This window comes from Rhamphochromis longiceps, linkage group LG23, assembly GCF_057381845.1.
Source record: "Rhamphochromis longiceps isolate RC_006_pf linkage group LG23, R_longiceps_female_GT1.1, whole genome shotgun sequence".
In the NCBI taxonomy this organism is placed as follows: Eukaryota; Metazoa; Chordata; class Actinopteri; order Cichliformes; family Cichlidae; genus Rhamphochromis; species Rhamphochromis longiceps.
Genome location: NC_140578.1, coordinates 38,486,806 through 38,500,097, shown reverse-complemented (window position 1 = coordinate 38,500,097; position 13,292 = coordinate 38,486,806). Strand labels below are relative to the sequence as shown.

General features: G+C 42.6%; 1 protein-coding gene across 1 annotated transcript; it reads left to right on the top strand.

Annotated features, from left to right (window-relative positions):
* Positions 1-5,947: 5,947 nt before the first annotated feature.
* LOC146642533 (uncharacterized) lies at positions 5,948-11,011 on the top strand. Its single transcript, XM_085398431.1, has 2 exons — positions 5,948-7,281; positions 7,359-11,011. Exon 2 carries the CDS (start codon positions 8,610-8,612, stop codon positions 10,308-10,310), a length of 1,701 nt encoding a protein of 566 aa, XP_085254557.1. The 5' UTR covers positions 5,948-7,281; positions 7,359-8,609; the 3' UTR covers positions 10,311-11,011.
* The last annotated feature ends 2,281 nt before the right edge of the window (positions 11,012-13,292 follow it).

Genomic DNA, 13,292 nt, shown 5'->3' with positions numbered 1-13,292 from the left:
CCCTAAGCCTGTCCCTACCCCCACACCAATCACAACAGTGAAGGCGGGACCAAACTATGACCCCCCACCCCCACTAGGTGATGGAGCTGATCAAAGGAGCCCAGAGCAATTGATCTGATGTGGTGGCAGAGGCTGTATCAAGACTAATGTAATCTAATAGATAATTTCTATATTGGTTAGAATTAAGATTATTTTTATTTTTCCAGTTCATGAGGACTGTTTTCTTGGCTATGCATAGGGCAGTGAAGATCATATGGGCTATATTCTTTTCTGAAGTGACATTATCTAAGCTGCCCAGTAGACACACTAAGGGGGAGGTTGGAATGTTACATTTCAGACACTTTGATAAGTCTTCACATATCTCGCGCCAAAACTTTTGCACTGGTGGACAGAACCAAAGAGCGTGGATGTAATTGTCTGGTGTATTGCCTTGACAGTGTGAGCAGTTGTTGGAAGATGTAAAGCCCATCTTGAACATCCGATGACCTGTATAGTGCACTCTATGAAGTATTTTGTATTGTATTAATTGCAGGCTGGGATTTTTAATTAATTTAAAAGTTTTTAAGCAAATCTGAGACCAGAAGTTTTGGTCTAGGTTGACTGATAAATCTGCTTCCCACTTTGCAGTAGGAAGGGATATTGATTCATCTAATTTAGAAAGTGTTCTGTATATTTTAGATAATAATTTGGGGGATTTAAGAGTAAGAAAATGTGCCGCACTTAGTGGTGTTTGTAATTCAACTTGACTGAGGTTAAATTTCTTTTTTACTATGGATTTAATTTGTTGATATTCTAAAAACCTTGTCTTGTTGATCCCATATTGTTCAACTAGTCTGTCAAATGGAATAAATTCTGTTCCCTCTAATATATGTTCTAAGTATTTAATTCCTTTACAACTCCATTCTGGGAAATTAATCATATTATTGTTTTGTAATATGTCAGGGTTATTCCAGATAGGTGTACGTTTGCATGGGATTAATGAAGACTCCGTTATTTTTAGAAACTCCCACCATGCTGTTAGAGAAAAGCTGATGTTGATACTTTTAAAGCATTCATGTCTTTTGATGTTTGAGCTAATAAATGGTAGGTCTGAAATCTCTAGATCCTTGCATAGTGCCTGTTCAACATCTAGCCAGGGCTCAACTAAGAAGGTATGTTTTAACCATTCTGAGATGAACTGAAGCCTGTTGGCTAAGAAGTATTGGTGAAAATTAGGCAGATCTAATCCTCCTCTATCCTTGGTTCTTTGTAGCGTTTTTAAGCTAATACGCGGGGGTTTATCTTTCCAAAGGAATTTGGAAATATATGAATCCAGAGATCTGAACCAATCTTGTGATGGTTTGTTAGGGATCATCAAAAATAAGTAATTTATTTTTGGCAAGATCATCATTTTTATAGTGGCGACCCTTCCCATGAGTGATATGGGTAAAGATTTCCATCTAGTCAGATCGCCTTCTACTTTCTTTAGAAGTGGGATGTGGTTTAGTTTAGTTAAGTCTGAAAGCTTAGGAGAGACATTAATACCTAAATATTTAATATTTCCGGATTGCAGTGGGGCAGAGGAAGAATTATGGAAGGAGCAGTTAATGGGGAGAACTGTAGATTTTGGCCAGTTAATTGAATAATCTGAAACTCTTGAAAACCAGTTTATTAAAGTAATTACCTCAGAGAGGTTGGTTTGTGTGTTTTGCAGAAAAAGCAACACATCATCCGCATAGAGACTGATTTTATGTTCTATGTTCTTACATTTTATGCCCTTAATTGTTGTAGCCTGTCTAAATGCTGCTGCTAGAGGTTCGATAAAAATTGCAAAAAGTGAAGGGGAGAGTGGGCATCCCTGTCTGGTGCCCCTCAGGAGACAGAAGCTGGAGGATGTCTGGTCATTTGTTCTGATACGAGCCGTTGGGGAATTGTATAATATTCTTATCCAGTTTATGAAAGAGTTTCCAAAACCAAATTTGTGTAAAGTTGCGAATAAAAATTTCCAATTAACTCTGTCAAATGCTTTTTCTGCATCTAGAGATAATATTATGGTTTCGATGTTTTTATCGTATGAGTAGTCTATTAAATTAAGTAATCTACGAGTGTTTGTTGAGGAGTGCCGACGGAAGGAAAAATATATGTCAATGCTTTTGCATTCTTTCGGAAATGTAGCTGGGTAATTATGTCATTGGCATCGGTGAGCCACTGTCAATATGTGACATATTGAAATCGCGTTTGAATTTGCGCTTGTTTTTTGCTTTCACTTTGCAATCGCGCGAACTGTGTATAGAGAGCGACAGTACTGATTGGTGAGTGATGATAATTTGCGCACCAATTCCTCTGACATCGTCTTATCAATCGTTAGCTTTCTATGCAAACATGACAAGTGAAATCTCCTGCAGCAAGCTTAAACATGTGAGAGGTTGATCGCGCAGAGAATCGCTGAGCGTTATGTGAGTGCGTGTGTAAAAGCAGCAGGATATATATTGTAGTGGGTCAGGGCTGTTCGGGGTTCTGTTTGTACAGTTATGTTTTGTTTATGTTGCCATAGTGACGGGTGACGCCCTCTCGCTGCGACGGTGTGTCCTTCCGGGGTCAGAGGGCGCCCTGTGTGGTGTTGTTGTTGTTGTTGTTGCTGTGCTGTTGCTGTTGCTGCGCTGAGCAGTTAGCTAACAGCAGTGTTCTTCTGCAGATGTCAATAAACGGCTGTGCTCCCTGGCTAGCTCAAGGGAAGCAAGACCAAACGATACCTCCGTCTCCTCCTTGTCTGAACTCGCCACATTGGTGTCAGAAGTGGGATGATGGTGGCACCCCATGTTCTGACCCGAGTGACTTTTCCCCCGCCGGTCGTGACCGGCCGGTGCGCCAAAAGAAGGCACCTGGACATTTGCAGGACTTTGTGTGGGGTAATGGGGTCGTCGGGGACGACTGACCCCTTAGGTGGGGGCTATGTAGCGGGTCAGGGCTGTTCGGGGTTCTGTTTGTACAGTTATGTTTTGTTTATGTTGCCATAGTGACGGGTGACGCCCTCTCGCTGCGACGGTGTGTCCTTCCGGGGTCAGAGGGCGCCCTGTGTGGTGTTGTTGTTGTTGCTGTGCTGTTGCTGCACTGAGCAGTTAGCTAACGGCAGTGTTCTTCTGCAGATGTCAATAAACAGCTGTGCTCCCTGGCTAGCTCACGGGAAGTAAGACCAAACGATACCTCCGTCTCCTCCTTGTCTGAGCTCGCCACAATATTTTAGTTCTGCTGAGCCAAATAAGACAGGTCAGGGTGAAGAAGTGACAGCCAAAGAAAAGCTTACCACAAAACGGAAAAGTTATGACAAATCAGACTATAAGGCAAAAAGAAAGTGCAGCTTTATGGTTTCATGGACAAAAGAATTTCTGTGGCTGCAATATGACAAGCGAAATAACCAGGGCTGCACATAAGTGGTCCGCAGGTGCGCATTCGCTGTCAAAATAAAAAACGGGCACAAGATAAGAAATTGCAACGCGTGTTTGCATACATAAGATTTTCAGGAGGAGGACAGACATTTGTTTAGAACTCTTAAAGATGTCGAAGAAGCAAGCTCCTTTAAGCAATTACTGTGATGTTCCTCCACCTCCAAAGAAATGTCAGAAGGAGTCCGAACCACAAAAGAAGCACGTATTCTCGGAAAAGTAGTTGCAGGAGGTGAGCTGGCTTCAAACAAATGATGAACGCACAGAGATGTGGTGCGGAATGTGCCGTGAAAATTTAATAAATGACAAATTAAAAAGGCATGAACATTTTTTTTGTATCGAAAAAATATCAAACCGTGACACCAAAGTATCGAACCGAACCGAACCGTGAATTTTGTGTATTGTTGCACCCCTAATATATATATATATATATATATATATATACTTGCAGTATTTCCATCAAAAGAGAAATAAAAATCCACAGTTTAGTGTTCACTCCTTCATGGGAATTCAGCTTTACTGAATTCTGCTTACAGTTTAACAGTAAGAACAGATAATTCCCTTTTTGTGAAGGTAAAAAAATAGAGTTTTCAATATCCATCGCAATGCTCAAGTTATCCCCTGAGCAAGAATTTAGCACATTTCTCTGTTTCTTTTCCAAAACAAAGAAAACCACATTCTGCAGATGTAGATATTGTGCTCTTTGTGTCATACTCTATTCAGCTTTTGATGGGGAGTCCAGGCGACATCTCTGCCACATCCCTCCTTTAGCTCTCAGCCAGAAGAGCTATTATATCATTTTGTTTTGTTGTCTAAGTAGAGATTGCAGCTTTAAACTATCCTGCCAACAGGCTCGCTGCGGTTTTACAAAGTTTCAAGTGTTCTGAAAGAGAAATACCGAGTATCAGGCAGGAAAAATGTGCATTGTGTTGGAACTCTGGCCTGCGGGGCATATAGCTGTGAAACACAACACATTAGCTTGTCAAAGTGGGGAAGGTAATTAGTTTTGTTTTATTGCTGAATTAAAAGCATTGTCTTGAGGTTTTTCTCTGCCCGCCTATGTGCACATGAACACGTATAGATGCATACATCTCAGCACTTATTCATTCTTTTTTTGCCCCAGTGAGTGAACGATTGATAGCATGCTTACTATACATAAAGAGAGAAGGAGAGAAACGAAAATGTATTTTGACCCATTATGCAAGTGTAATGAAACTATATCTCCACAGGCTGTGCAGATAGTTTTCTCTGACTTCTCCCCTAAAAAAAAGAAAATGTAAGCACAGCAAAACTGAGCCTTTGCATACTTACAAGAACTCAGCAATATCTCTCAGTATCCCAGGCAATATTTTCCCCTAAACTACACACACACTCACACATGCACATACATAGCTCTGACTGGGATTCTTCTGGATGCTGATATGAAGAAAGAAAGCAATAATGGCCGGTGTTTGCAGAGTAAAATTCAAAGAATGATTTCTATGCATATGCTGCTAAATTTTTTGGCACAGATATAGGAAGTTTAACTCCTGTGCACCCAAGTTCTACTGCTGAGATGAGAGCCTTGCTGGAGAGTGCTGAGATACGCCAGGACACCCGTTAACTTATGGCACTGCTGATGAGAAACTATAATGTTTATTTGCATTTTCCGAGTTTGCTTATACGTGGGTGCACTTCATGCATCGACAGGAATACGTGTCAGTTCCTCGAGAATTTCCACACTAAGTTGCAGAGCACGTCAACTTTAAATTGGACCTACAAACATGCACACACACATCTCCAGCTTTGCGTCACTATATTCCCTGTGTGTTAGATGCCAGGGCAATCATACCGCTTCAGATGTATGATTTCAGCCCTGTCAGGTGTGCAAGCATGAGTGTGCAAGCAAGAGAAATCGAGCATGCTTAGTTGCTTTAAAGGCTTCGAATGCCAAGTCTTTTAAGTGGCCTCCTGCTGGCATAGATTATGTAACATCCATGTACATCCATATACTCACTGTATCTCATGCTCACTGCTCACTGTATCAGTGCATGACTCAACATTAGCTAACAGTTTAAATATAAATATATAAATATGCACTGCTGTAATTAGAATTATACATTATAGTTCTATTAAATCCTAGATCTTTTGAATTACTCTGTCACCCAATGAACAGTTGGTGTGGGATGAATATTTGTTTATTTAATTACACTGATTTGCATTTCTTTTTTTTATTAAAATGGATCATGATATCAGGTTCACTATTAAGTAAGCAAACCCTGAAACAGCACTAACCACCCCAGACATCAAGGGCTGCTAACCAGCAAAAAAAGTTAAGTCATTATAGAAAGAGGTAAGAGTCTGGAGAGTGAGAAGCATTTCAACATCGGCAGAGGCGCTGAATATTTAAACTTTTAGGCTGAAAAATATTAAGCTGTCTTAAAATCCTAAGATACTGGCACCACTACTGACTTCAAATTTTGGATCTCAGGGTCTAATTAGTGCACCTATGCTGTGTGATGCTTTAGCTTCTACTTCTACTTTTTCAAACCATCCATCTTCTTGGTCAAATGTGTAAACACTGGCTTCGTTGAAAGAGTTCCTAAAGAGTATCCTTTAGGTGTAGATGTACATTCACTTTAGGGCAGAAGGGAAAGGAAAAGAACACACATTTTAAGAAAGCTCTCAAAACATGTGGTTAACCCAATCGGGCCTTCATCCCATCAGTATGTATACAGGAAAGAAGGTCAGACACCAACTTGGGAGAAACAGAATGACAAATGGAACAACATTGTCATCCTTTATGTAGCACGTTTATCACTCAATTTTCTCAAGCATATCCCACTGCACCTTATATCTAGCCACACCCTTAGACAAAAAACTGGTTCATCACGAGGACAAAACACCAGTGTAGAGTGTTTGGACCTCTACACTGGAGAATCAAAACAATTACTCCATACATGGCCCAGAATAAATGAGCCACCTCGACAGGACAAGACTCAGCTGTATGTCTGTTTCTAAATGATGAAGGTCACTCTTTCAGGAATGCCAGGGTTCACATGTTGGACAGAGAAGACAGATGGCTTCTTTCACTCCTCTTTCCAACCATCCATGTCCACTGTGAACGACCATCTTAAACATCATCAGTGTGGATATCAAAACATCAACAATTCAGTTTTCATCCCAGGTACCTCAACCCCCACTCACATCTTGCATTAGGTGACCTTAATAGGTGACTGATAAGGTTAGGCAAGGTCTCACAGTGGTTTCACCTGAAATCTCTGGTGGCAATGGCACAGGCCTTTTTCCACACATGTGATAATACACATAATTAATAGTGGGTTAACGCCCCTCCTAAAGGGTCAACCCTAGTAGGGTTTAAAAACCTGGGACTCTCAACCATTTGATTTTAGAACTTAAGAAGCATCTTGGACAAAAGGTAAAACGTCTTCAAAAAATGTAAAGATGTCCAGTTGCTTTCTTTCCAAGCCCTTTAGACTCATTAACTTACCAACAAAGTAAAGTTGAAACGAAGACATTTGAAAAAGCATGACGTAAATTTAAAAATGTAGACCATTTGCCCTCATTGTCAAAGTTGGGTTTTACTGTTCAAACCAGTGTATTGCAAAAGGTTTAATGAATTTTTACTTCCAAGATCAACAGTCTCTGTCTCCAGCTTGTGTTGCACTTGTAACCCACATCAGATTTGTGGGTTGTGCTGCTGCATAAGGTTGGAGGTGTAATTTTCCCTCCCCGCCGCTAGGAGGCGAGTATGCCTTGAGATGACTTTCTGTTAGTCAACATTTCCTGTTGTGGAAGCCATTACTCACGAGGCAACCGCTACTCACGAGGCAACCGCCAAATTAGCTGAAAGATCCTGGTAAGAAAAGCTGAAATAAAAGTTAAATTCGCAATTTATCTTCACATACTAGCTGTTAACAGATGGCTATTTATTAGGATCTGAGATCTGTGAAATACGGCCGTGGGAAGCTGCGTCAGCTGGACGAGCTATCTCACCACGAGCTCCGGTAAGGGATGCTACATGAATGTTAGCACCATAAAGACATGTAGTTGACTGCTGTTAATATATTTTCTGCTTTAAAAAACAAAACAAGTCGGAGTTGTGATATTTATGTTTAAAGTACTGTAAGATCACTGATGTGCAGATGTTTAATTTTAAGTGCTAAAGTATACATTAGAATGTGCCCAGCTAACCGCTAGTATTAAGCTACTGCTTAGCGATCTCTGTGTTCTAACATTACTGTGATTCATCTGAGTTTGTTAGCTTTCCAAAACGTTGGAGAAGCAGTAATATTGTCATGTAGTGCTTAAATGCACCCTTTTAGTTTTGTTGACTTAGAAGTTAATTCATTTGATGAAGATGCAAAAAGTTCATAAAATGTGATTATAAAATGTGAGGGATCTCATTACCCTGTTGATGTATTAATGTTTAAAGAAGTTGATATATTTTTCTGAGAAATAATTCAAGTTGAAATATCTTAAAAAGAAGAACAGTTAAAAGCAAGCTGTTAAAAGGATAAATATGGGAGAGTGAATCTTATAAGTTTATTTATTCCCAAAAGGGTAAATATAAGGTATATTTTCTGTTGCACCAAGACCTTGTGTGATGTAACTCAAGTTATTTTATGATGGTTGAGACATTGTATAACTAAAATAATTTGTTATACTTGAGCAATACTTGACTGAAAGATGAGTGATGGAAGAAGAATAGATAAAATAGTAATGTATGCACTCTGCACTGTGTGCATAGATTGGTTTTTTGACCAGGACTGGATCATTTGAGATCTGAACCCTGTGGGTTCAGTGGCGAGCCAATCCCAAGAGAGTGACTGTCGACGGACCCGAGTGCGGTGTGGCCAGCCGTGGGATCCATCTTCAGCGAACCTCAGGACTATTACTACCTTCCTTGATACAGATAAGACTAACACTTTAAAAATCTACCCAGGTAGTGTTCGAACCAATGGACAGAAACACACACACACACACAAGGAACTCTAATTTCTCTTTCTAAAGAGAAGTGGACTGAGCAACGGGAGCGGAAGCTCTTTAATTGAAACTCTTTGGAGAATTTCCTTAAAGAGGATGTTGTTTTGATTTTATTTTTAATACCTGTTACAAAAGTGGCGAGCCAGCCAGGAGCCTAGTTAAGTGTCAGCAGTGAAACATATCTCAAGTTTGGGGAATTGTATGAAAAAAAAGTTGTTTAAAAGTTGTTTGTCATTGCCAAAGATGGAGTTCATAGCTAACTCAGGTATCAAAGTCCCTAATGCAGTGATTGTGAGTGGGTTGCTTGAATCGCCAGAAGATGAGGAGATTATAGACTTTCTGAAGAAATATGGTTCTTTTAGGCTTGTTTCAGTAACTGATGCTGAATCAGAGTTTTATAAAAACCTGATTATTGAGTATCAAGATGGTGCCGCCATTGAAGCCTTATCTTCTCTTTTGCCTTACACACATGAACTCAAAGAGAACCCAAGTGTCAGGTATCTCGTTCAAGCTTTGGCTAGCATTTACACTACGAAGGTTGGCTGCAATGTTACCAAAACCTACCTCAATGAGATAAAGAAATTGGCAAAATTAAGTGGGAAAGACTACGAAGAAGTGCTGAGAGACATGATGTCAGAGATCAGTGAGGCAATTGGAACTGACAGCATTGATGAGGCATCTGTAGCCAAACCGTTCGACACATCTCTTGAAACAGTTGAAACCTCAGAGCACCGGATGTTCAGAAGTCCCTCCTTAACAGATTCCGGTCAAGATTGCCCCAAACCAAAGCCACCCACCATCCTGAGGCAAAATCTACCCATCAGGGAGAGTGACCTGCATCCACCTGAAGTTCAAAAGGTCATCGTTGAACACATTGTAAGGAAAAGTGACTGTAACACATATCCACATTTTCCCATCAAGCTTCACCCATTTTCAGGAAAAACCCCAAGACCCAGTAATGAGACCGACTACGACACATGGCGATCACATGCTGAGCTTCTCAGGAAAGATCCCACTCTGTCCAATCTTCAGAAGTCTCGGAAAATGGTTGAAAGCTTGCTCTCCCCTGCAGCAGATATTGTTAAAAGGCTAAGTCCTGAAGCTACCCCTGAAACTTACCTTCAACTGCTGGATGCAGCCTTTGGAACTGTTGAAGATGGCGAAGAACTTTTCGCCCAGTTTATGAACACTCTTCAGGATCCTGGTGAAAAGGCTTCATCTTACCTCTGCCGCCTCCAGGCTGTTCTAAACCTTAATGTTAAGAGGGGAGGAATTGCTGCTGAAGAAGCAGCCAAATATATTCTCAAGCAATTCTGCCGCGGTTGTTGGGACAACATCTTGCTCTCTGACCTCAACCTAGAAGAAAAGAAAAGTCACCCTCCAGCGTTTGCAGAGCTCCTGTTACAGATCCGTACTGAAGAGGATAGACATGCAGCCAAAGTCACACGCATGAAGAAGCACCTCGGCTCAAATCGACAGCGGGCCATTACTAGCTCGCAAAGCACATGTGCCTGCAGCCAGCAAGTAGTGATCCCATCCGAGTCCAACACATTGACGGAACTCAAACAGCAGGTCGCATCTCTTCAGAGCCAGCTTACCGCATTGATGTCAAAGAAACCCCAAAAGACCTCGAAACCCAAGGGGAGCGCTGAGCACACATCCAGCCAACCACTACCACCTAAACTTAACCCTAGAGCACCAAGCTGGAAGTCATCCAACCCAAAACAGAATGCAAGGCCAAAGGCCTGGTATTGTTTCAAGTGTGGTCAGGATGGCCACATTTCCTCAACTTGCACTAACGAACCAAACCCCACTCTCGTTGATGAAAAAAGAAGTCAGCTAAGAGAAAAGCAGCGTCTTTGGGATGCAACCGACCATCTAACTCCCAATGAAAATTTTTAGATGTAGCCTCAGTTGTAGGGCAAACTGAGGCTGTAGCAACTCACCAGCGCCCTGTTAATAAAGACGCTACACCTAAATTAAGTGCTGCTTTGAACCAGTGTAATGTCAGGAAACACCTTTCGAAGGTTTCCCCAAAACTGATAGGTACAAAGAGTACATGCCAAGTGATGATCCAAGATAAACAGTTTAACTGTCTGATGGACACAGGTTCACAAGTGACTACGGTTACCAAGTCCTTCTTTGATCAACATCTGTTCAAAACACAGATAGAGCCACTGTATGATCTATTGGAAGTTGAAGGTGCCAATGGGTTACCCGTGCCTTATTTGGGCTACATTAAAATCACCATCACCTTCCCAGAACAATTCCTGGGGAAGGAGTGTGATGTCCCAACCTTGGCCTTAGTGGTCCCAGACAGTGGAACATCTGGCTTTTGATGTACTGATTGGTACTAACACCCTTGATGTGGCATATAACATGCACAAAGAGAAAGGTCCAGTGATCCACCACCCTTCAGCAGATGGCTACAAGACTGTGCTGAAAGTATTACAACTGCGACATGAACAATGTCATGACAGTAACATTGGAGTGGTGAGGATGCATGGGAAAGACAAGAAGGTTGTTCCGGCTGGAGAAACTGTTGTTTTAGAGGGAACTGTAGCAGTCAAGGGACTCCAGTCGGAGAAGTGTGCCATTGTGGAGTACCCTACATCATCTCTGCCTGGAGGACTTCTAGTAAAGACCTGCCTTACATACCGACCAGATCCCCATGCAGGCTACCAGTTGTGATTTCTAATGCGTCTGAGCACGACATCACTATTCCGGCCAAGAGCGTGATTGCTGAGCTCAATGCAATCCAGGCTATTCTACCGCACAAACAGAGTGCGACGGAGGGTCAGGAGCCAACCAAGCTACCTGGATCCAAGTCCCCTGATCAACCTAAGCTGGTCTTTGACTTTGAGGAATCTCACATTTCTCCAGAGTGGAGAGACAGAATTGTGGAAAAGCTAAATGGCATGCCTGAAGTCTTTGCCATGAATGATATTGACTTTGGGAGGACAGATAAAGTAAAGCATCACATCAAGCTGTCTGACCAAACACCATTCAAGCACAGGGCCCGGCCAATCCACCCAAACGATGTGGAAGCCGTCAGAAAACATCTTCAAGAACTTCTTGATGCTGGAGTGATTCGTGAGAGCGAGTCTCCATTTTCATCTCCCATTGTTGTGGTCAGGAAGAAAAATGGTCAAGTTTGCCTCTGTATTGATTACAGGAAGGATCGGGGACCATTCTTCATTTCGTTGTTCTCGTGACAATGACAATAAAGTTTCTGAGGAAGTTGAACCTGCAGACAGTGAAGGATGCGTACGCACTCCCAAGGATGGACGACACTTTCACAGCACTCTCTGGTTCCAGGTGGTTCAGTGTTCTCGACCTCAAGTCTGGTTATTACCAGATTGAGGTTGATGAAGCTGATAAGCCCAAGACTGCCTTTGTCTGCCCACTTGGTTTCTGGGAGTTTAATCGCATGCCTCAAGGAGTGACGAACGCCCCAAGTACCTTCCAGAGGCTGATGGAAAAGTGCATGGGCGACATGAACCTGAAGGAGGTTGTAGTTTTTCTGGATGACCTGATAGTCTTTTCAAAGACTTTAGAAGAACACGAAGCCAGACTCATCAAGGTTCTCAACCGGTTGAAGGAGTACGGGCTGAAGCTGTCTCCAGAAAAATGCAAGTTCTTCCAGTCTTCGGTTCGTTATCTGGGACATGTGGTGTCGGAGCGGGGAGTGGAAACAGACCCAGAGAAGATAGCAGCATTAAGGACCTGGCCAGTTCCTCACCGCCTAAAAGAGCTGAGAGCCTTCTTGGGATTCTGCGGGTACTATAGGAAGTTCATCAAAGGCTATTCAAGCATAGTAAAGCCTCTGAATGACCTGACATCGGGGTACCCACCTGTTCAGAAGCATCCCAAGTCAAAAGACAAGAGTGGGCAGTACTACCACCCAAAAGAACCATTTCTGGACCGTTGGACACCCGCTTGCCAGCAGGCCTTTGAAATGATTATAAACAAACTGACAACATCCCCAGTTCTAGCCTTTGCAGATCCCACGTTGCCCTACATCCTACACACGGATGCAAGCTCCACCGGCCTCGGAGCGGCCTTGTATCAGGAGCAGGAGGGGCAGCTGCGTGTTGTTGCCTACGCTAGCAGAGGGTTATCACGTAGTGAATCCCGCTACCCGGCTCACAAGCTTGAGTTCCTGGCATTAAAGTGGTCTGTGACAGAGAAGTTCAGTGACTATCTGTATGGCAATCAGTTTACGGTGGTCACTGACAGCAATCCTCTCACTTATATACTTACTTCTGCCAAGCTTGATGCAACCAGCTATAGGTGGCTGGCTGCACTCTCCACCTTCTCTTTTAGGCTCCAGTACCGCCCTGGGAAACAAAATGGAGATGCTGACGCATTGTCGAGACGCCCTCACGGCAATCTGCGTGATGACCTACCATCTCAGAAAGAGTGGGACAGGATACGTCGTTTCACTCAACATCACCTATCTGACCCAGGAGACATTGAAGTGGTTAATCCAGAGGTCGTTCAAGCCATTTGTGAGAGACAACTTATCTATTGCGCCGACAATGCAATGGACTGTGATGTTAGTATCTCCCTGGTTGAAAGCCTGGCCATTTCTGCAGATGCGGTGCCTGACAGTTTTGGTCATGAGGACGGGCTTGGAGGACTACCCATCATCCCAAACCTTTCAGAAGAAGACCTCAGAGACAAGCAACGAGCTGATCAGTGCATTAAGCATGTCATTTCCCAGATTGAGCATGGAGTGAAACCACCACCTAGTCTAAGAACCGAGCTTCCAGATCTGCCTCTCTTGTTGAGAGTATTGAACAAGTTCGAGCTCCAAAATGGCATCCTCTATAGAACACGCCTAGAAGAGGGACACCCACAACATCAGTTAGTCTTGCCTGA

Coding starts and splice junctions, on each gene's coding strand:
- LOC146642533 (XM_085398431.1), top strand. CDS start 8,610: ATGAAAAAAAAGTTGTTTAAAAGTTGTTTGTCATTGCCAAAGATGGAG.